The sequence below is a fragment of the Vespa mandarinia genome, chromosome 20, assembly GCF_050613455.1.
Source record: "Vespa mandarinia isolate Hongniang chromosome 20, ASM5061345v1, whole genome shotgun sequence".
In the NCBI taxonomy this organism is placed as follows: domain Eukaryota; kingdom Metazoa; phylum Arthropoda; class Insecta; order Hymenoptera; family Vespidae; genus Vespa; species Vespa mandarinia.
In genome coordinates, this window is record NC_140829.1 from 715,383 (window position 1) to 739,733 (window position 24,351).

General features: G+C 33.3%; 1 protein-coding gene and 1 long non-coding RNA gene across 8 annotated transcripts; both read right to left on the minus strand.

Moving 5' to 3' along the window:
- Window positions 1–1,923: 1,923 nt before the first annotated feature.
- Window positions 1,924–18,897, minus strand: LOC118448257 (uncharacterized). 7 transcript variants are annotated; one of them, XM_035881295.2, is made up of 9 exons: window positions 18,611–18,897; window positions 18,396–18,502; window positions 14,585–14,845; window positions 13,247–14,147; window positions 12,945–13,096; window positions 12,058–12,307; window positions 9,881–10,102; window positions 9,323–9,518; window positions 5,977–7,810 (listed from the first exon to the last, which is right to left on the minus strand). In XM_035881295.2, the coding sequence occupies exons 3-9, from the start codon at window positions 14,816–14,818 to the stop codon at window positions 7,801–7,803; spliced, it is 1,965 nt and encodes a 654-aa protein (XP_035737188.1). In that variant the 5' UTR covers window positions 14,819–14,845; window positions 18,396–18,502; window positions 18,611–18,897; the 3' UTR covers window positions 5,977–7,800. The 7 variants fall into 7 exon arrangements, with proteins under 7 accessions (XP_085519163.1, XP_085519161.1, XP_035737188.1 ...); XM_085663037.1 differs by lacking the exons at window positions 9,323–9,518; window positions 9,881–10,102 and adding an exon at window positions 1,924–5,258 and having other exon boundaries at window positions 7,656–7,810; XM_085663035.1 differs by lacking the exons at window positions 9,323–9,518; window positions 9,881–10,102 and adding an exon at window positions 1,924–5,261 and having other exon boundaries at window positions 7,656–7,810.
- Window positions 18,898–21,626: 2,729 nt separating this feature from the next.
- LOC118448264 (uncharacterized) lies at window positions 21,627–24,338 on the minus strand. The gene is made up of 3 exons (XR_004840141.2): window positions 24,073–24,338; window positions 23,711–23,971; window positions 21,627–23,638 (listed from the first exon to the last, which is right to left on the minus strand). It is a non-coding gene; the product is annotated as an uncharacterized LOC118448264 (long non-coding RNA).
- Window positions 24,339–24,351: the final 13 nt, after the last annotated feature.

Consider the following 24,351-nt stretch of genomic DNA (forward strand, 5'->3'; position numbering starts at 1 on the left):
GCATTCAATGACTCGAGTACATCTCCTGTCACAACAAAGTGAAAATCCCTCCTGTGTACTGAATCTTTTTAACCGCTCTATATATGTACCCCGTAAGACGATACTACACAGCCGCAGGCCAAAGAGAATCGTTTTGTCGTCAAATGTCAAGCCTAAGGTGTAGTAGAACAGTCACTCGGGTTACCCGAATGGAAAGAAATAGGAGTCGGTAAAGAATGCAAATGATGAATCCCTCGTAGACTTCGTTACTTTTATATTCAGCGATGACCTCAGAAGATAGAGCTATCTCGTTAAGATAAAATGGAAAAAGAAAAAAAAAAAAAAAAAAAAAAAAAAGATTGGAAATCTCATAAAAAGGAATTATTTTCCTAGAATTCCCGTAAGTACTCTCTTTAAATGCTCCCTTTCGTTTGTTTTACCTTATTTGGAAATTTTGTATACCACTTAGTTACGTAGATAGTTAGGTAAGCGGTAGATGAGTTGGTATTTATTTCGTAACAAGAAGAGTTTTCCCAAAAGAGAGAAATTTTGCGAAAATCTCCTAATTACAGCCTATTACTCACGCTTTGAGGAACTTAAAATTATATGACATAGCTTTTCTTCAATTGGAAAACTTGGCCGAGTAATAGATGTAGTATGTATGTCATATATATATATATATATATATGACGACAATGTCGCATCGTATGATTTTATCGTAGGGAAAAAAAGAAGGAAGCTACGAACCGAGGAAAAAAAAAGAAAAACGTTGATGAGATCAATTCCTTTTCTTCGTACACTATACATATATTATATAAGAATTTATTTGCTGGAAGCAATTGAATATAATACAAAAAGAGGGTTTCCTTTTGAACGCGAAAGAGAAAAGCACGAAGACTTTTTGCAAAGTGCATTCGAACGAGAACTAGTCGACCTAGTTTTTACATTGAACATGGACGCGATAACAGAAAATATTCGTTGTACGTGAGAATACGTTTTTGATAAAAAAACTATGAGCTTATGTTACTGAAACAAGGATGGATGTGTATGAACTTCCTGAGCGAACTTTTATCCCAAGACATCTCTCTTTTCTATATTTGAACTATGAGATTAAACGTGATAATTAAACAAAAATTGTTGCCATGTCTACGTTTACTTTATTTCTATAATGCTTCTGAATTTTATGTATCCACGTATGTATGTATATACATGCACGTAAAACATTAAATTTAATCAATGAATTTGTCAAGTTTTTCATCCGATCGAAAAACGTCCAACGTTTGGGTGGTTTCTTGAGTTGCATGTTTTTCACAAGTCTTACCTTTTTTTTTATGAGTTAGATACATTACCACACGATGGCCATTTACATTTAGATCGAATTCCATATTTTTTGGCTTTAATCCACGTTGGTCGATCGGGACTAGATCCGATTATTTTTATTTGGTTAACGAATCGACTGAATCTTCTTGCTATACCATCTTTACATATCAAGAATTATCTCAACTTTGTAATAAACCGAACTCCTACATTATCGTGATAACGTTTATATTCGTATACATGTATACAAATGTATATGTATTAAGAGAAATGGAATAGTTCGACCCTCGTGTTGTCCTTGGATGCTGTCTTTGGTCGATTAGTTGGTCTATCAATGGGACACCACGAGCTTTGTCTATGGATGAATAGGAAATCCGATAACCAAAATGGTGCAATTCAGACGAAAGGTAATGGTAGACATCGACGCCGGCAACTCGAAGCGTGCATAATTAAAGCATACGTAGAATGAAGTATCCCGTTGCTCTGATGGTAAGAGGTAAGTAAGTGTGTGTATGCGTAAATTGCGAACAAATAAAATTTATGATTAAATGAAAATTAAAATGCGGCACGTCTGCGCATTTCACGTAGACATTTTTCTATTTCTGTAATTTTTTTTAGAGTTAATGTTACAAATAACTTTTTGTATTACTATTGTTGCTACAGTATTATTATTATTATTATTATTATTGTTATTATATATTTACTGTATCGTTTACAATCAATTCGTTAGATCGTACGCACGATATACGTATAAAGAAATACACGATACAGTTAATAAATCTAATTTATGATCTTAATATACTTATGGGAATATCATATTCGTTTACATCATATATAAGTACTGTATGGTCTGTTATCGTAGATATGCGATATTATTTGTAAGCCTGAATCGCTCGATTCGTCTCTTTTATAAATGATCCTTTTACTATCGGATATCATTTCCATTCCCGACTCGAACGTTATGTGATTTATCTATGCGGATTTCCATCTCTGACGAAGTTTAGATATACGAAAAGAACTTTGATAACATAAAAGTTGAATAATATAATGACGCGATTTAAAGGAAGCTTTCGCTTTGTCAGCTCAACGTTCAACATAAGAAGTTACGATTGTTAACAATGATACACGATTTTCATCATTTTTCCACAATTTTTCTATATCGGTAAAAATGTTTCAATCGATCGAATGCTTTTTAAGACGAAAATACGTTCTCTTCGTGTACACAAAGACCACTCTAGCTTATCCGAATAAACGCGTTTTTGTGAACCGACGAATTCTATGCGTGCAAAAGATTTTATCTTTTACTTATCGTCGACGTCCTTTCATCGGCAAAACTATACTAAATTCAATTTAGCATGAAAACAAGATAAGTTTTTACGTTGCTCGGCTGTCTTTCTCTTTTTCTTCTACCAACATATACACACACACATACACACACACACACACACACTTGCACACGCGCGCTCACATTAAGCACTCGGCACACTTTTATTCTTCAAGTTATCGAGACGATATAATTAACGGCAACGTTAGGATCGATATAGCATGTTTATCAATAATATTAATGCTTTCATTCCATTTCTATTTCGAGATAGCATTTTCAGAGAAATGCATTTATGTATATTGCGAAAAAAAGAAGAGAAATTTAAGGAATCCGATTCGCATATTTTATTAACGTTGATTTCTTTTCATGTTTCGAAATGGACAATGATTACAGATTTCATTATTAATCGTATAATATAATCTTCGATGGAGTTTTGAGTCGTTAAAATGATATGTGTTAAAGTGATATGCTTTACGATTGAGCATTTAAAAAATCGAAAAACGCGATCGAGATATCATTTATATAAAATATTCGCTATTTTGCATTTAAGCACGTTCGTTAAATCTGAAATATTGGAGATGAATTTTTTTAAAACCGCATACACAAGATCTCAATAAAAGTGACGAGAGGAGCTCCTTTGTGTCTCAATGAAAAATGCTGATCGTGATTCGGAGCAATGATTGGACCCTTTAAGTCGTCAACGTGGACACGTGTATTACGAAATTACGATTCGATATGCTTTGTGTGATAAAAATCGAGTCTGTCTGTTGTCTACGTACATGTAGTAGGAAAGCTAGATTTTTATTCGAATGACAAATCGTTGCTTCGGTAATTTATGCTAGTCTAAATAAATGCGAGAGGGATGTTCGTCCGATCTGCGCCGCGCTCGTTAAATACTTCATTAAATATTTCCAATTTGTCTCTAACTTTAATATACATTTATGTCTATAATCTATATGAATAAATAAAAATATAAATATACTCTCTATATATTAACAACCACGATTACGTAGAACAAATAATTTTACATTAATATACAATCGTTTAATACGATTATATTACACATCCTCCCGCGACGACATTTATTATAAAACCGAGCGAACATCCATCGATCTTTTTAACATCGAATAATAAATTTTATCGACCGGACGTATCTGGCATATATTTCTAACGATAAGCTGACAGTAGATAGATCATCTAACGAAATACGTTTAACGCGTGGCTTAAATATATTCTTTATGAATCGAAGAAAACTCAAATATGTTTTTACATATTCGATCTTCTTTCGATCGTGTTTCGATAGACGCTCGCATGCGTATAAAAGCCAAAAATTGACGTATTCGTCCCAGGACGCAGTTATATACCCTTGATTCGATTAACTTGTACCTTGGAAAATAGCGATAGAATAGGAAAAACATTATAAAAAATCTATTCGCAAATTCTAAGAGTAATAATGCGACGGTAATTCCCTATCCTTTTTCTTTCTATACTACCGAAAAACATTAAAAAATAATAATTATAAAAGACGACGCGTTTGTTCGGGTCGCATCCTAGGACGACAATGTCGTACTCTAACTTGACGTTGATTTTATTATTCGCTTTAGGTTTCATCGCCGGCCTCGTTGCAAGTACAGTAATATTACATAGCTAATTCGTTATTACATATATATATATATATATATATATATATATATATCTTACAACACAAATCGACAAAGTTCTTCGGCGTGTTACGCGGAGGGTGCGTTTTCTACGTTAAAGCCTGGACCACGATACGCGACTGTGCGCGATTATAGAATGATTAATTACACGCGTGTAATACATGTGCCCATCGACACGCGTAATTATACTTTATGTTCATTTTAAAACGCCCGTCTTTTCTTTCGAACAATTACGAACGTAAAATTTATTTACGTGTACAACATACGTATATCAAATTGAAATCTCTTTGACGAAAATCGATGATCAACCGATCATAAAATTAACAACGATTTACGAACGATTTTTTAAACTCTTAAGGAACCAAAACAATTAGCTCTCTTTTATTCGCGGAATAACGATCGAATTATAATCGGGTGCTATCGAACCATTCGGTATAAAAATAAATAAACTCTCTATTCTAAGAATAATGCAAATTGATTGCGAAAACATTTTATATTCTCTTACATCTATAAGGGGATAGATCCATATCCTCTTTCTCATTCTCTTTGTGCGCTCACCATCGAAAGGATTACGTGGATATTTTATTACATTTCGAGTCTTTTCGATGGTTAGAAAATTGTTCTATATAAAACCAGGATAAAGTTCTTCTTTGCGTATGTTATATGTGTTAAGGTATGTGTAAATGTAGGTAATGTGTATATATATATATATATATTTGTATATCTATATTATATGTATATCCAGATATATCGTAAGTTTTCCATTGCATGAGCAGTCGATATATAATACATATAGCATGCCAATGCTCGTGTCAGTGTACATTTATTTCGTTTCTTTTCTTACCTTTTATCTATCGATTCGTTGAAAGATAACGAGATAACCTTTGGCCTTTTTTAAAAGAAAAGATTTTCTCGTATCATTTGTTTGCCAATAAAGGTAATCGTTGATGAATTTCACCGATGAAATAGTTGACACTCTGCTAATGGAAAGAAAAACATTTTACACCGCAGCAAGATCGTATAAAGCTTGAATAATTATTATATATATTCTAGGATATATAGATAAGTACGAACAATGAAATATATGGACCCGTTGTCGAACCACTGCATAGTCGTAATATAAAAGGAATACGAAAAAAAAAATGGAAAAAGACATATGCTTTATCGTATGATTATCGTGCAAATTTGCACAAAGAGAAGAGTATAATACTGGTATAATAATACTCCATTACGTACGTATTTAGCTACGTGAGCATAGGAGAAGCAACGCTTTAACCGGACGCTTACCGATTGTACACATACATATATGTACTTATGTAGATATATATATATATATATATATATATATATATATATATTTACGCTTATGTCATTCGCAAATATCAAGCTCGTCTCCCCTATTCTTGGACTAAAACATTATACAATGTATAAATATATTGGGTGTGTATGTGTAAGTAGGTAGATAAGTTCTCTATATTGCTGAAAGCATTAATATAAATTTTAATTGACGTTGATTCTTCAGCATGACGAGTTCGTGCAGAAGACCGCTAAAGACTTTGTAGATAAGGGGAGAGCGATATTTGCCGCATTGGATCTTTGCCAAAATAAAAACTTGACTGTGCTAATATATATATATATATATATATATATATATATATATATATATATATATATATACGTGCATAATTACCTATTCTTTCGACTTTCATAAATCAAAATATATCTGCGTTTGATGACAGATATAAAACTTAGATATATGTATATGGGTTATCACTTACGTTGATACTTTAATTTCGTCCATGCGAGAAAGAAAAAGAGAAAGAAAGAGAAAAAGAGAAAGAGAGAGAGAGAGAGAGAGAGAGAGAGAGAGAGAGAAACATATAAACGCACAGAGAAATAAGGAAAAAGAAAGAAGAAAAAATGAGTCTCCATCTTTTCCACAGGGACCTTAGAAAGTCGTAGAAAAATAAAGACGTTCATTGCTTGATTTCCTTTCCTTCTTTCTCACTTTTCTTAAAAGTTGAATCGAGCACGTATGTATGTGCTCAAATAGTTTCACTTACTTACGACCTTCGATGGTTGCCAAGAGAAATCGAGAAACTATATTCCTATCGCACTTACATCCACGACGCAACGACGGAAACGATCGATGCTTGTCCGATGTTAAAGAAAGATACGAATATCGCGTTGAAAAGTTGAAATCAAATTTCGAAGGAACGATCGTAACCGTTTCAGTTCGTGATATCTAAATTGCAACGTTCGAATTTTTCCGTCTTCGAAAGGATCTTTTCAATAAATCAAGTAACGAATTATACCGTACTCGATTCAACCAATGTTCTCATAGAAAATGTTATATATCACGGGCGTAAAGGAAAATTTGTAAGGATTGAACGAGATCGGGAATTTTCTTGCGTTAGTTGTTACGTGCTTCGTACTTCTTTTCTTGTTTCTTTTGTTTTTTTTTTGTTTTTGTTTTGTATTGGTCCATCGAACATTGCGTGTTCAACACGCATCGATTGAAAGAAGAAAAAGAGGAACATTTGTTACTATCGTAAAAACGATTTCGTTTTTTACGAAAATCCATTCTCCACCGACTAGATACAGAATGGACAAATGCATGGCCTGTTGACACTTATCGATCCTTCAACTTTAAGCTTCTCTCTCTCTTTATTTTGCGATCATAATTTTGGCCAATTCCACGAGGAATTTCGAAAGGAAAATTTTCATTGCTTTGTCCGTCTTTTAATAAAGCTTGCGCAGCTGGTTCGTCGGGTAAACGGATCACTTGTTTTCTATCTTTAATTAAAGCGTTAAAACAGTCCGGATATAATGGATCTTTTCTACTTAACGATACGTTACCTGCGCAAGCCTCTTCGTTCGTCTCCTCTTTATCCGTTATACCATCTCCATCGTATATTTCTTCTTTCTCTAAGTTTTCACAATTAATATCGTACGATTACTCGAAAATTATCACGTACGATCTACGTACAATGAATTCGAAAGTTTATCGAAAGATCGCTTATTATACTCGTTATATACTTTTTACGAAGCAGCAATGATCTTCTTTTTTTTTCTTTTTTTCTTTTTTCTTTTTTTCCTTTTTTTTTTTTCTTTTCTTGATAAAGAGCGAACTTTATTTTTACTAGTTTGACCGATAGTTTGAAATTCAACGAGCAAGGTACTACTTTTTTTTCTTCTTTTGTCCCATCTCTCCCTTACTGCCCACGCCCTCCCCCGTCCCCCGCCCAACTCGTTAAGATCGACCAGGAAGGAGTCGATTTATCTTCCGCCCATTTTCCTAGTACCTTACAACTCTATGATATCAGGCGCACGAAACTGTACTTTACTACTATACTTCTGGACGACCTCATTACCTTGCTCGTTTGAGCCCTCTTCCTCTTCGTCTTCCTCTACCTCCACCACTTTAAGCATTTTTCCTCCGAGCAAATCTCTATCTTGGTATCTCTTACTGGCCGTTGACTTCTCTCGAATGTCTGGCGATCGAATAGAACGCCGTGGTTATTTGTATCTGAAAATAGTCAAGCGTTTTTTATTAGTCAACGCGAAGTTTGAATTTATCTAGGTATGTAGAGATTTTTATTATTTTATTTAGACATTACGATCAGTCAAATCGTAAAGCAGAGATGCTTAATAAATTAAAATTTAATACGTGAGATTATTGACATTAACTTGGAAGATTAATGGATTTTATGTGAACGTGTTACATAAAACTGTGTTACATAAAAGGGAGAAAGAAAAGAGAGGGAGGGAGAGAGAGAGAGAGAGAGAGAGAGGCAAAAAAATGAGAAACCAAAACAGCTATTTTTCTCCGATAGGTAACAAATGAAATGTGACATAAACGAGCAAGACGAAAAAACGACGACGCACCAGTTCGTGTAAATCGGTGTTCTCGTTTCGTGTATCTGTTTTACGTGTTCGTAGTTGGCCTCCTTTTTTCACCGACTTTAGTACGAAAAATACAGAGATAATGTCGCATACCAAAGTCAAATGTAATAGCATTTGTAAATACGTGAAAGTTCGACGAGTGATAAAAAAGGGAAAAAAAAGAAAAGATAATAAAAAAGGAAAAAAAGAGAAAGAAAAAAAAAAATCATTCAGGAATTTCTTTGGCGAAGGTTCAACTCGCCAATTTCCTCTCTGCGTCAGGTACATCGCAATTTTCTACGTAGGATTTATTTCCCAGCCCTTCTTCGATCGTGCTTACCCTCGAAACATTATCGAGCGTACGCGATAGCGCCACGACAAACACGAGAAGGGGAAACGAGAACAAGCTGGGAAATACAGGCATTTATCTCACACGCAACGAAATCAATGAAAGGGTTGGGGAAAAAGGATGGTGGGTGATGAGAATGATTCGAATACGATTGTGTCCTTTATCAATATCACAAACTTTTTCTTATTTATGAAAACTTTTAACACGTTGACACGAATGACGGAACGCATCGACCTGCCATAGTTTTAGTTAGGCCAATGCATTTTTCGAACTAATGAATTTTTCTTTTTCTTTACTTTTTTGTTTTTTCTTCTATTAATGCCACAGAAAAAAAATGATGATTTCGCTGTAAACAGACAAACGTTCGTAGAATATCTATGCGATGCAGAAAATGATCTATGTAATTATGCATATGTAGACGTACATTATACATGTATGTATTCGGTTGAACGACGTCAATTAAACCTCTGACGATCGATGTGAATGCATAAAATGCACGTGGAAAAGCATAAAAGCGGACAAAGCTGGGGAATATCGATCGGCCGAGACAAGGTACGTCCGATCAATTTCCTTAGTACTTTCAACAGCTTGCTTCTCTAAAAAGGATCGAGAGAAAAAAGAAAAGCAAAGAAGATTGTTCAATCGATGTAACGTAGAACGTAAGATAAATTTGATTTTGAAAATTAGAGACCGACAAGTTTTTCATCTTTTTCCTAATGTCATTTCCGATTGATTTTTCGTCGTCGATGTTTATTTAATGAATTGGAAATGAAATCGATACGATTTAATAAAGAGGAATAGACTTACCTTTCGGGCCAAGGACACGCACAAATTCTACAAAATGCTAGGCCAAGAGAGAGCAAAAGACTCGCCGCTATTGCCACGTAAACAATGCAGAGATGAACCAGAGAGAATATGTAGAGCGTTTTGTGGCACCATCGGTCGGGATCATAAAGCATTGGTGCATATTCCGGCCATTCGATGCTGAGTATCCAATAATTTCCTGAAGCAAAAGGAAGTCCTACCACGTGATGGAAAGGAAGTAGTTGGGATCTTTTAAAAATTCCTCGTCGACAATTTGAAAATATGTAACGTATTCTACTTTCTTACGATTCTCGATCAACGAGGAAAAGGAGAATTTTATAAAGCATTATAAATTCCGTCTACGTCGTTTATTGAAATTCAAATGGCATTATCATATCACGCAACCGAATGGATTTCAAAAATTTCGAAAAACTTTTTCTTTTATAAGAAAACCATTTCGAATATCAACGAAGTCGTTGTCTAAGAGTTAATAAATTATTATTTTCTCTCGTTAAAACGTTTCTTTTCTAGTCTATTAAGAAATTTCTTAATATAATTTACCTAAAGCAAACCAACCGACGAGGAAGCACGAGAGAGCTATCGAAATCAACTTCGTGGGTGAAACATAAGATCTGGTATTAGGAACGGTAAGAGCTTCTGGTCTTCTGGAACGTATTTGAGAGTAAAGTGACCAAAACATTCTAATGGTGCCCAAAATACCACCGACCAACATGTAGAGAGGAATGTGTGGTTCCCTCGGGCAGTCTTTGATGAATTGTATACCTGGAGTATAGACAAACTTAACAAATTAATGTTATATACACGGGACACAGGGAAAATCGATGAATGATCAAGTTTGCAATGCTTATATATTTTCGAGCGATCATTTTATAAAAATATATCCTCTCGATTCACTTTTATCCTTTAGCCATTCCTTTTCGAAGGTATTAACGAAAAGTTGTTGCTATTGTTATTCAACATTTTTATAAGACAAATTTTGCGGCGCACAATTTCAACGTAGGAAAACTATTTTTTTTCCTCCGAATGCAAAACATTTCATTTAATCAGTCACAAACAGATTCTGAAAAATTTAACTTAACTTTCTCAAAGGAATTGCAGAGTCATGCATTTGCAGCTGTTTGCATACGGCATATTTATACGTCATATTGATTCTAAGAAAGGCTCTACGATTCCTAGTAGTCCTATTGAAGACGCATCCTGCTTGTAGTAAATCAGATCAAGAATCTATGCCCACGCAGCTATGAGATACGATTATGAAACTTCACAAATAAGTTCGTCCGTTGTAGGCGTGTTACGATATCGGATCGCGTGTTTTAAACCCAAGAGAGCCAATTAACTCGGCAATGATGCCGGATGTCCTCTATAATTTAATCCTTTTGATCCTTATGCTCCTCGGGAAGATTTCCCGAGTGTCAGCGAAGTCGGATAAACTACGTTAGAGTTCATTGAAAATAGAAAAACGGCATTGAATTAGAATGGAACGCGACATTGTAAGTTTTCAATTTCTTTCCCTATGACGGATTTCACCGCAGATTGTAAGACGTTAATTTGACGCTTTGTTCCATTAAGCGTATCATCGATTTATTATTAAAATTATATCAAATTAATATAATACGAGTTATAAGTGAAATGGCGAGGATAAAGGGCGTTGCTTTAATATCAAGATATGGTACGTAAAAATTTTATATTCTTAATTCATGCAAAACTTTATCTGAGCGATTATAATCACCTTTAGTATACAGCAAACGTACAACGTTGGATTACTACCTATAGTACACAACGTATGTACGTGCAACGTATGATGACTATAGTCACTTTTGACTATACAGCGAACGTTCAACATTAGGTGACCATAGTTACCTTTAGTAAAGAAAGGGGTAATGGTATTCCTAATTAATAGCAGTTCTTCGTACGGGTAATGGCCGTCGACAGGTTCGATCCTTTCGTTTCTTTCCGATTTCTTTTTTTTTCTCCTTTACGATAGAAAATATTCTGGCACCATCTCGAATAAATCAATGAGAGATATTTTCCATTCACGGGGGTACAAAGGTACTTTGTCATTCAATACGAAGGACCGCGAAACACGCGGTCGCTTAACACGCAAAACGTCGTCGATATAATGATTAAAGTATTGAACTATTGGAAATTCTTAATAGACTTTAGGGGATCATCAAACGAAGTCGAAACATCAAAAACTAATTTAACAAGCCGCCATTGAAAGTTTTCGTAGAAAATAAACGAAATAATGAAATTACTTATCAATACATAGTAAATAATAATGATAAGTAAATAAATATTCTGCATATGTTTATTCGAACTAATCGTCGAAATTTAACGAGTTGAAAAAAATGTTAATTTCTCCGGAAATATATTCTATTATGCTTCATGGACAGTTATATATAAATGAATGCGAACAAAAAAGAATTATTTAATCTAATTGAAGCATCTATAAAACGTAGGAGGTGATGTATAAAGACGCACGTAAGTTACACCGGCTATAGATATCTCTTAGCGAGCTTTTCTTTTTTCTTGTTTTTTTCTTGTTTTTTTTTTTTTTTTTAAAGCTGGATAATCTTATACCTAGGTGTAATAATATCTGTGCCGACATAATCCATAGATTTTTATGAACGGGATTTAGCGAGCGAACCTTTTTCAAGGGTTATCGATTGCAACATTTTTTTATTAATGCAAACAATTTTAGAATCATTATCACTTACCTAGAATAAACATCAGAATAGGCATAGTAGAAAGGACCACAAGACATATGGTAACTATCATTGTCTTGCTAATGACCCTCAGAGCACGGAAAACGAAGTCGCACGTGCCGTTGGCCTCGAGATGGGCGTCCTTCAGTTGAAAGACCACGGAACCGTAGGTCGCCACTCCGAGGTTTGCGGTTTCCAAAGTGCCCTTCTCTGGTATTTTGATAATTCCGGCGCACAATCGACGCGACTCATCGCCTGAAAACTGCAATTCGATTCTATGGATTCGAATTTTCCAATTTTCCTTTCAAAAGAATACCTTGAAACTTATCGAGCTAACATTAAACGTTTCCAATTTTTTATTCTGCCAACGTTGGATGACGTAGAAAGAAGAGAAAAAAAAGTAAATAAATTGAAAGAGGATGGGGGAGAGCATTAAAGAATAGCTCAGAGCGTAACCGAGCGAGAGTCTTTTTCCAGGCGAGAAAATGCATTTTGTAAACAGCGTTACTATCTGGCGCTTGTCGTATAACGAAATTCTTGGGAAGGCATACGAAGGACTAACCTATTTATAGTTTGCACATAACACGCAGTCCTGCACCTAGCAGGATATGTTAAAAAAAGGAAAAAAATATATATATAAAAGAGAGAGAGAGAGAGAGAGAGAGAGAGAGAAAGAGAAAAAAGAAATGAAAGAACGCAACGCTATTCTATCCTTACAATCTCTTTCAAACGCTTAAACGTAGGAATTATCAATTTTTATATCTCAATAATTTAATATCTTCTCATTATAAATCTCGATACTTTTCCTTCAATTTATTATATCGCAATATAAGAGCCGCGTCAAATTTGATTGGAAATATTACTGTGCTTTTCCAAGCGAAAGATAAATAATTACATACCTGAGAAACGGAACTACTTGCTCGTCTGGATTCCGTCCAAGAATTCCCACCGTGTGCGAGATTAATTTGAGCTCCATTCCCTGCTGATCTTACGTTACTAGAATTCATATCCTTTTGACGATAGGGCGAGGAACTACGGCTTCTCACAGTTCCTACGACAAATAAAATAATTCGAAGGCGAAGTCTTGATGTTTATATTTCTTGAATTTTCTCTCTCTCTCTCTCTCTCTCTCTCTCTCGCTTTCTCCGTATTTAATCGATTATCTCGAAAGGTACGAGAAGATAGAGCTCAAGTAATTCACCTTGATCGGCGGAAGCTCTTCTCGGATCCTGCAATGTCAAATTGCTTTTGGTAATTCTTCTATCCAGTCCTCCACCGAGGCTACCCCTGGGACTTCTGTCGATACTCTCCGGAGCTATACTTCCCCTGGGACTTCTGTTCTCCTCGTCGTTGTGACCAGCGATACCTCTGCAATGCCTTTCCAAATCGTTAACGACAATGCTGCCACGAGGAGATCTATTTGCTTGTTCGTGGGTAACTATTGAACCACGTGGACTGCGATTTCCCTCGGGACAAATAGACCCTCTCGGAGAACGATTCGGATCCGGCGCGATTGAACCCCTTGGAGAACGATTAGGATCCGGTGCTATCGAACCTCGTGGACTCTGATTCGCGCATTCGGAACTTAAGGATCCTCGTGGACTTCTATCGATTTCTAACGGCGTCGTCGCACCCGTTCTTCCAGTCCTAACTATTTCAGGACAAATAGAACCACGTGGACTACGATCAAATTCCAGATTTGCTACGCTCCCGCGTGGACTTCTACCCGAGTCTGGTATCAAAGAGTGTCTGGGACTACGGTTCCCCGTTATATTTCCATTTTCTGCCATTAGAGATGTCCTTGAACCACCGAGAGGTATCAGACTATTTCGTGGACTGCGATTGTAAGCCACGTCGGGGACCAATGAATGTCTTGAACTATGAGGAGCGTCCGGGGTCAAACTGTTTCGCGCTGATCTACTTATGTCCGGTACCAGACTGTTGCGTGGACTTCGACCAGAATCGGGTATCAAAGAACCACGAGGACTTCTACAGTAATCCTCAGGTATCAAGGAGTTACGTGGACTTCGAGCAATGTCTGCTGTTAAATTGTTGCGAGATCCACCATAATCCAGATCTGGTAAAATCCTTCGACCGCTGCCCTACAATATACATAAGGAAAGATTTTTCTTTATATCTATATTGGATTTCGATATCAAAAAGTTTTTATTATAAATACAAAGAGTATGAGGATCTTATATATCGTTATTCCTAGAGAAAATAATCTTTCTTTTTACGTAGCACGTCCGAAGATTTCTTTCGTTACGTGTATTACATAGCATTTGTATATTTTTTCTTTCTTCCTTTTTTGCCTTTTTTTCCCCTCCCCCTCCCCCTCTTTTTTTAATTAAAACCGTCTTCCAGTTTTAAGAAACTCAAGTATTTCGTGAACGATGTCGTTCCGTGAGAAACCGTAAAAAAAGTTTACCGAATAAACTGGAGTTACTTCCGTAAAACTTTGGAAAGAGAATTTTTCTGAAAATCAAGTTGCGAGGCATGCATGTACATTTTCTAAAGTGAAATATAAGCTGAGAGAAACCTCTTCCGGCAAATCATTTTCAACATCGAGTGCTATATTCGGTACGACGCTTCCTCTCGGCGATTTCTGTCTTTCCATCGTGCTGTAAGGACTGATCTGAGTCAAAAGATCAGGCTTTTCCGTGGCAACGCTTGCTCGACGTCCTCTGCTCGTAGGAGATGAAACAGGATGACTCGAGTTTGCAACACTTCGTGACGCCCGGCGGCGTCGCGACGACGCGCTTCGATGTAACATCACGGCGACATCTTTTCAATCCTAAAACTTGACAAAGTTCTTTATATAAAAGTACGTAGTTTAATATCATATTAATCTATTATATCTATCTAACATCTCGACCCTCAATTATTTCCCAATGTATACTATATCTATTATAAAACTAATGATAAAAGTCCTATGAAGCGTAGATAACGTCGAATCTTTTTTATTGTCTCGATAATTATAGCACCACCTTCCTCTTCGTATTGTAAAAGCGTGAAATAGCTTTCAACTTGTCGACTATGATCGAAAAAATCATGAGTGAACCTTCTCTGACATTAAATATGATATTGCGTTGACAGGCATATCGAGTGTCGTTTAAAACAATGAAATATTTAGAGAAGTAAATAAATTTGTTGAAATTTTAGAAACAAACTTGACATAAATTGAAAGCTGATACGTTCGTATTATAATCTCTGGTTGGATAACATTCAAACCCGGGGAGGGGAGAGGGAGAGTCGGGGATTTTGCATGTAGGAGTAAGGACAACGATATCTTAATACAAAGCATTCTTGTATGACATATTGCTGGTTTATGAGATAAGCCTTTGGTAACGTATATCCCATGTTCAACCCTCCACATGTAACTCTATGAGATATACTACGCACTCCGTTCTGACATTCGGCTTCCACCTTGCAGGAACTTGTTATTCCATCGTCGACGCACCGACTTCAGTACGTGGGAATAATCTTAGTAACCCGGGGAGCTTAGCAATGAGACGACCATCGTAAGTCCCTCAGTTTCATCCTACAATTTATAGCGTGAATCTGCTAAGCAATGTATTAAAAATTTCATGTATATTTTTAACCATTTCTTTTTTTTTTTTTCTACGTTTTCCTTCTTTATCAAATCCTGGATACTCTCATAAATACGAATATGTAAAATATGTACACACGATCCTTTTAGATAACGATCAGAAACGTGATAATGTTTTTATTGTAATTACTACGGATGATAATCGACGAATACATTGACGAATGTTGCACAAAAAATCGTATCGTATTTATTCACTCGACCATTTATCGGTTTTTAATTTTTCTTGCTTGAATGTAAGAAAGACAAAAAAAAAAAAAAAAAAAAGAAAAAGAAAAAAAAATATACAAATAAACAACGAATTGATCCAATCGTTGGAAAATAATTGAACGTGTTTATGATTCGTTTTACAAAATGCAAAAACAAAAGCAAGAGGTATTACTATTATTCCCATAAAGCATTTAAATCGAGCCACTTTACATAAAGTTGGATTTCAATCAAACGGTCAACAATATGATTAAAGTAAAATGTGGTTGTCGCGTAGCGATGAGACGGCTTGCCGACCAAACAAAGACTTTGGTGGGCGTTCATCGAGCGTCCAAAATACTCTTTGTGTGGTTTACAGACAAAGATTCCATTAACCCGAGTATGGATCAATGACCGTATTTCCAGCTATCTCTTCTCCGGACCATCCTCTTTTGATGAGACTACCTTTTCTTTTACCATATCCTTTAGAATTACCGAAATCCATTTGTTTCTTACGGACCTTTCAACTAGACGAAAAAAAGGAAAAAAAAAGAATGAGAGAGGGGGAGAGAGAGAGAGAGGAAGAAAGATGGCCAATGGCGAGGAAAGAGAAAGAGCCAGTTTAACGGGGCAAAATAAAAGCCAATTTCGAGTAGAACCTGTTCCAACTCTATTCTACTATTTCCTTTCAACCTTTATTGCCGTTAGATTGTTTTAACCAAAATGAAGATTCCATTTCTTTTCTTTCTATTTCAATTACCTCCTTCAAAATATGAATTAACTGAAACAACGTTACTTCATACAGCTTGGCTATATAAATATTTAATAATTGTTTTCATGCTATTTGACGAGAGCGCGAAAATCGTTGATACGAGATAAATCAACTCGATAAACTCGATGTTATTGTGAAGTTTTCGCGATGTGAGTATAATGTGTTTGTCAATTTTAATACAGATATATTCCGTAAAGTATAATTAATTTCTGAAACGAGAAAAGTCGGTGACCTGCATCCAACTATAAATACGGTATTGCTTTATGAGTATGAAGCTTGCAATCCAGTGGAAAAAGCCAAAATGTCAGACACATCTTTGTAAAATGTTAGAGAAAATTCATGGAGCCTTTGATATAAACTTATCATTCATCAGATTTCCTGATTCATATTCTTCATTTATCGCGTAGAAAAAAGAAAAATAATCGTTAATTATATTAATAAATATCGTTTTATTAAATAGAGAAAATATTGATCGGTGATATTTTAATACATACATACTTTCTCATAGATATTGTTTTCTTCGTAATATTCAATTCAAAAGAAAATTTATTTTTATAATAAACGTGTACCCTTTCTATTTTTGCCTTTTTCTCTTTCATTCCTTTTCTCCCTTTCAACCCAATGAGATTTCTTTGGATCATTATCGCGAAATTCATAATAATTAAAATAAATGATAGGAAATTATTATGCAAAAGTTAGATCATTTGCGACAATTGCGTTGGAGAGAAAAATGTTTGAACGCCCGTTTAAAATGAAGCGTACTTCAAAGCCAATCAATTAAAATGATTTTATCTTTGCAAAAGCGGACACGGTAAAATGGCATATAGGGAAAAACGTTAAATTTACTGAAGCATTGCGTGCCGCGCTTTCACCTGCGCACGCAACAATCACTACCACCTACTATCGTAAACATTAACTCAATTCGTTCGTAGGAATGATTTTATCAAAGAAAAAAAAAAAAAGAAAAAAAATTGAATTAAATAATCCCTTTATTCCTTCTATATATTTAAATAAAATAAATATACTCGGAAGAAATAATGTCTAGTGTTAGTCGTATCTACGTTATAGTAATCAATATCATTGTATGACTGCAATACTCCTATGTATTTTAAGTAGAATTTTAAACAACGGGAAAGTAAAATTAGTTTAAATTAAAACATGGTTAATAGTTATTGTTCTTTTCTAATTATCACGACAAATTAAATGAGTCTTAATCATTAACGCACGTATAAGACATAAATATATTAATCAGTATTATTTGTAATCTACTTAAGTAGATGTTATACGCACGCGTATGTCCAATTAAATTCTGTGTACCAATGAAAATGATTTATGATTACATACAAAATAATTGATTACGATTTAACCAGTTGAAAAACGATTTTACTCAATAAAAGCTCTTTTTGAGACTTAATTACAATACGAAAACGTACGAAAAAATAAAAAAGATTCTAGTTATTTATTCGTTTATCTAATTAAATTAATAAGCGGCAAACATCTGTAACAATTATTCATCGTTCTTCTGTCATAATAATTAATGAAAGATACAATTGAAATCTGATTTAAAGTTTTGTTTCAAAAATATCAGTTATTCTATTTTCTATAGTTTCATCTCTCTACTACTTTTCCGATGTATTCGTTAATTACACAATTCTAGCTGAAAGATCGAAGCGTCAGAAAATGTAATCGCGAAATAGATAACATCAGCGTTAATGGAAACACGTTAACTTCCATTCACGGTGACGATACTAGATGATCTATTAACTAGATTATTTTTATCGTTACCACGTAAACATAGAATTTGCTCATTCCATTAGCTTTCTTCTAATGCACATCAGCGTAATGTATAACGTTAACGTACAACAGCTATGACGGCGCTGAATGTTGCGACGCTAAAATTTTTGACAATAAGTTATTTACACGTAAACAATTTGATATGTGTCATTGATCGAACAAAAATTCTATTTACATAATAGAAAAATAAGAACTCGGAAGCTCACCTCCGAGTAAAAAGACGAATGAATTTTTGGATTCATGTTCCTTGGAACGGGCTCCCTACCGTGTGTTTACAATATCACTGAGGAACTCACAAAGCTGATATAGAGATATTTCACTATGAGCAATGGTAATATCTTTCGATAATCAACAATCAGCGGAAAGAACGACAATAGAAAATATGTCGTGGCATAGATGTTAAAATGAAAAATCTTTCGAGAATAAGACAGGGTTAGTCGTGTTAAGGGGGGATTCTAAGTTATCTCACGACACAAGTTACCTCGTTCGCGGCTTGAATCCAACTGAACGGCCCGTTCGAAGGAGCGCGAGCATATAACGCGGGGCGTATCACGGAACGTACAGACCCTCCCTCTAGCTCGTTCTCACCCCCGAATCATCTTTATCCATCCTCACCGTCCTTCTTCCTTTACCTTACGGGATCCCTTCGATTCTTCTACCTACGCATCTCTATAAGAGTGTGTTATCTACGCGCGCGCTCACACACACACACACGATATATATATATATATATATATATATATATATATATATAGAGCTATGAGTATATCGAAACAAGAATGTGTCCAATGATAGTGTTATTTTCGTTGTGGAAAAAGCAACGTCATCGACCGTTTGTATTCGACGGTTCCTACATGGTTCACACTCGAGTTACTTAAAGATAGCTGATACATATGCATTTAAAAAGTATGATCCATTTCGCGCCAATACTCAGCCTTTTTCCATACTTTGCTAAGAATCCTTTCGCAGTCTATTTATAAAAATTGATTTTTATTGAAGGGCGAGAAGAAGGCCGAGCGGTGCCTCCCTCGACGAAATTCCGATTTTGCGCAGATTCAATGCCACCAACGTTCTTCTATCTTTGTTGATTTCTCTCCTTTCTTTTCCCATCCTTTCTTTTTGATCGTACGTCCGTATTAAAAAAAATTCTTTTCGATTACGTTGCGACATATCGTATCGTAAAGGTACTCAAACGATGTAAATAAAACGATCGATTTTGGGAATAATCTCTGGATTGGATCTTAAATGGCTAAATTAACATTTCAAATTTTTTATGCGATATTCGATCATATTAATTACTTATGATATATCGTAATGATACATGTATTCCAAATAACGTATAACATGACAAAATTATAATAGAATTTTGAAGTGCACTCGATTAAAAATCTTTTTATTGGATAAAGATGAAGGAACGAAAACAAATTAGGATTTCATTGTTATGTTTCAATATTTGATTGAATTATCATCAAATTATCTTCTCGTAATTAATAATCGTATATTAAAACAGATATAAAACAGGTTACATTCAATATTATATTACGTTTATATGTCGTTATATCGTATTAATAAATGTTTTAGTAACGATAAATTAAAATATTTGATAATTATAATAGGATTTTTATGTAATCGAATTTAATAAAAGCGTCACATTTAACTCGTGAAATTAATTTCATTTCAATATTCAAAGATTATCATAGCAGAGTGTTTGTAGATGTATTTATAAATCTAATAAAATAAATCGAGAAATTAAAATGCAGGAGAGAGCATGTAAACAAAATAAAAATCCATTGTATGCCCGGCGGCGGCCTTGAACCGAGATGACACTATCGGTTCATTCAAACGTAGTACTCGATATTGTAAACAGCCTTTCTAAAGATGCGAACAATCGAGCACATTACTATTTCTCTTTTTTTTTTTCTGCTATCTCCTTTTTCTCTTAAAAATTTATGAATTAATCTTGATACGTAGTAACTTCCACGTGGTAAAATCGATATTTCCTACGATATTAATATATTCTTTATTGTACGATTCAATGAGACACGAAAGTATTTTCTTTTTCAATCATTCCTTCGCATTTACAATTGGAATTATGTCTGATTAATCATTTTCATTCTATAAAGATTCAATTTGATAATTACATTTCCTTGTTTCATTTATCAAAGAAGTCAATTATCCAATCTTATCAAAAAGAACAAGTTATAATGTTTGCATTATGTCTATTATTTCATACTTGTTAAATTTAATGTATAAAGAATAAATAAAAAGATTAATTTTCTGGCGATAAATAAATTCTAGAATACAAAAAATAGAGTAGCCATCATTATAACGGCCACTTGTTGGACCGAATCGTTTGAGGATATTTTATTTTTCTTTTTGAAACGAATTGTTACATATTAACGCATTCATTATCACGATACGGTATTTCAATTTTAAATGCCGTACATACGATAAATTAATAATAATGCCAACGTATCTATAATTAATATATTTTCATAATCTTACTTTCTTCGTATTAAATTTCTTTTTTTCTTTTTTTTTCAAATTAATCTCTTTCTAATTTAGAATTTTCAGCATTAATCTTCAGCATTAAATCCATTTATTTCTCTCAATGCTTTCTGCGTTTCCATCTATGACCATTATTTTCTTTCTCGTTGGTTCGAATTGACAGTAGCACTTATTTTATTGTAGATTGTCTGTTGAAATATTTGGTTTATCTACTAGTTGTAGACTTATTGATTCAAAATATTGGTTTCAAATTTTTATTTTACTTTTTATTTTAGCTGTTGATTCTGGCCATTACTTTTGTTATTTAACTTCAGTCTAATTACTGGTCTTGATTTCATTGATTAATTGTATTGTTAATTCTTTACCCGAATTAAATGAATATATGTTATCATTTTAACAATTCGACGAAGAAATTGTTTCGATAAAACTATAAAATGAATTTTTGTATCAATTTATTAACGTGACTGAACAAAAAATATCCAATATATATGTATATATATATATATATATATATATATATATATATATATATATATATATATATATAGCGCTGGCTATTTTTCGCAATTCATTTTATTTTCTTACAGTTCAAAAAATAATATAATGTTTTGCGTAAACACTGACTCTTCTGATTGCATTCCACGTAACTGAAAACTTGTGCAAATAAAAACTGAAAAGTGAAAAATAACAAGGGAAAAAGTATACAATAAACGTTCGCTAAAATAAATTTTGATGTGTACACACACTTTTTTTAATCAATTTTATCAAAAAATCTATTATAATATTAAAACCATTGTCATAATTATGTTTTATATTACATCGAGAATTTAAGATGGGTAAAAGAATGAGTAAATAAAACAAGATCCTGGTCAGAGGTCAAAGCTCGCTACAATTTCATTCAAGCGTAGTACTCGTTACTATAAAGAGTTTTATCGAGCGTACTTAATATTTGATGCTTTTCTTGAATTTTTGAATATAAAAATAGATATTCTTATCTTAAAACATTTATCGTAAAAAGGATAAAACATAGCAGATATAAATAATTTTGACCATTATCGAACTAGTTTTCTTTTGTATATCGACGAGTGAACATCGAAATTCTTTCTTTCTAAAAGTGAAAATCTAATACTTCCCGTAATTTGAGATTTATTTAATCTATATATAATGTATTCGAAGTACAGTAAAATATTATTTAAACAATGAGATGATTAAATTTTGAATGTGAAGTCATTTCTTTCATTTAATATCAACTAAAATAAAATCAATAGCTAAAATAAAAATCAAAAAGTTGTGAAATAAAAGCAGTGTTTGTTCGTGCTTATAGAACAAGTACATTGGAATATATGCAAAATTCTCCTTTTGCCATGCGTTACGCGAAAAGAATATTTGTTTAGATTATAATCGAGAATTTATCATTTTCTCTTAATTTTTTAATATCAAATTCAATTAAATTAAATTAAAAATTTTTCCTTTCATAAATTATGACTATTTAAAATCACAAAATGAATAGAAAATTATGAGGATTTTATTTTCACAGCGATTAAGGGAAGAGATTAAGAATCAAGAATTTTTCATTTTTGATAATCCAATACGAGTTATGAATATTTGAAAATGAAATTTATAAGAACATTCGTGATATACGAGAGTTACGAAAATGAGAATGAAATTTATAGCCATAAGAAATAAATCTTGCGGTACTATCGATTTTATTTCATTATATGCAGCAATGTCTTCGTATGCAACAATCTTCACGTAATGAGATCTGAATCGGTACTACTCGCGATATAAAAAATATAATATTATTACTACCAAGGGAATGGCTGTATATAATAATAAATATAAAGAATTATTCTAGATTAATTATCTTAATTTTTCTTTGGTGAGGAGCCATTGAGTGAGGGAGGGACTTTGAACGGTTCCATCGTATTATCCTGCTTTCTTTTTTTTTTAATTTCTTTTATTTTTTTTAAATTGAATCATTGAAAGATAGATCTACGAAGGATTTTCATTTCAGTAGCTATGTACTATATTTTCTATTTTATTTATGTTCATCATCATATCTACATATTTCAGATTTTCTTTCTACTATGATATTTTATATTATATTTTATATCTTATGTATTTCATCGCAAATAATGACGAGCTAAAGATTGATAAGTAATAAATAGCTAAAATATCACTCACAAATATATTATATTCTAATTAATTTGTGATTACTACTTTGCTGATTTTTTTCTTTTATCATATCTTAAGATTGTCTCTTGATGACATCTTCATCAAATTCTCTCAAGAACGTGGATGTTTTATATTGTTTTTTTTTTAATGATCCTTTAAATTATAACATGTACTTTTTAAAATTTAATCTATGATCTATCTGTAATACTATTCCCAACAATTTATAATTGAAATGATTCTACTGGCAAATATTAAAAGATTTCATTTTAATAAGAGATTAATGCTATCACAGATTTCACAGATTTTATCTTACTACTTCTATCGTTATCTCAATATTTACTTTGGCATCTCTGAATGAGTAAGACTTTGTATATTTTGTAATATTGAGCTATCATAATCATCTAGCAAAGATCATTAAGAATATTTTTAACATATGATCTGTACAGTAATGTGTACAGTAGTTTCTCACCATTAGAAATGCCTTTCTCTTTCTCTTACAAGTTCAGCGAGAAAATCTTCTAATATCTGAATCATCAGAAAATGTAGGAATCCTATAACAAATAATTATGATTATTTTGTTCCAAAGATTAATCAGTTTATGAATATAAACATTTCTAGATTACCAATTTATATTTCACATTAGGAATTTTATTTTGTCTGCAGAATATTTTTCCTTAAGGTATTGCCAACTTTCAGTTTATCTTAGATCATATTTCTAGTTTCATGCACACTGCAATTATTAACTTCCTTGTTACAAAGTAATATTTTACATTCAATACTATATGCTCTTCTTAGCAATATCTGCGAATAAGATTAATGGCTCTTGAACATACTTCTTTATTTCCATAGAACGCCCCATCTTTCTTCTCTTTCGGACAATTTTCCTATACAAACAAATTTAAAAAAGTTAAAATATTTTAATAAGCTTTATATATAATAGTTAAAAAATATCTTAATTTTTATAAAGTACAAATCATATACTTACATGAATCTTCTTTGATAGAATGAAACCTTTATAGGTTATCATCGATCCACTTAGAATATGGAACAATATCTTTTTGATCCGACTTGGCTTCAACAATATATAAATATATCACTTTTTTCCAAAATTTTTTTATGTATCACTTTGCTTTCACATTATGCCATATTTATTATATTTTTATATTTTCAATTTTTCCCATACAACAAAATATTATTTCCATTACCGTCATGATAAATTTAAAAAATATCGGGTTGTCTTATTGTACTTCCTAGGTTAACCGCT

Coding starts and splice junctions, on each gene's coding strand:
- LOC118448257 (XM_035881291.2), bottom strand. CDS start 14,818: ATGTTACATCGAAGCGCGTCGTCGCGACGCCGCCGGGCGTCACGAAGT. Junction 14,148..14,584: donor AAAATGATTTGCCGGAAGAG/GTTTCTCTCAGC, acceptor TGTATATTGTAG/GGCAGCGGTCGAAGGATTTT. Junction 12,308..12,944: donor CAAGTAGTTCCGTTTCTCAG/GTATGTAATTAT, acceptor ATCGAATTGCAG/TTTTCAGGCGATGAGTCGCG.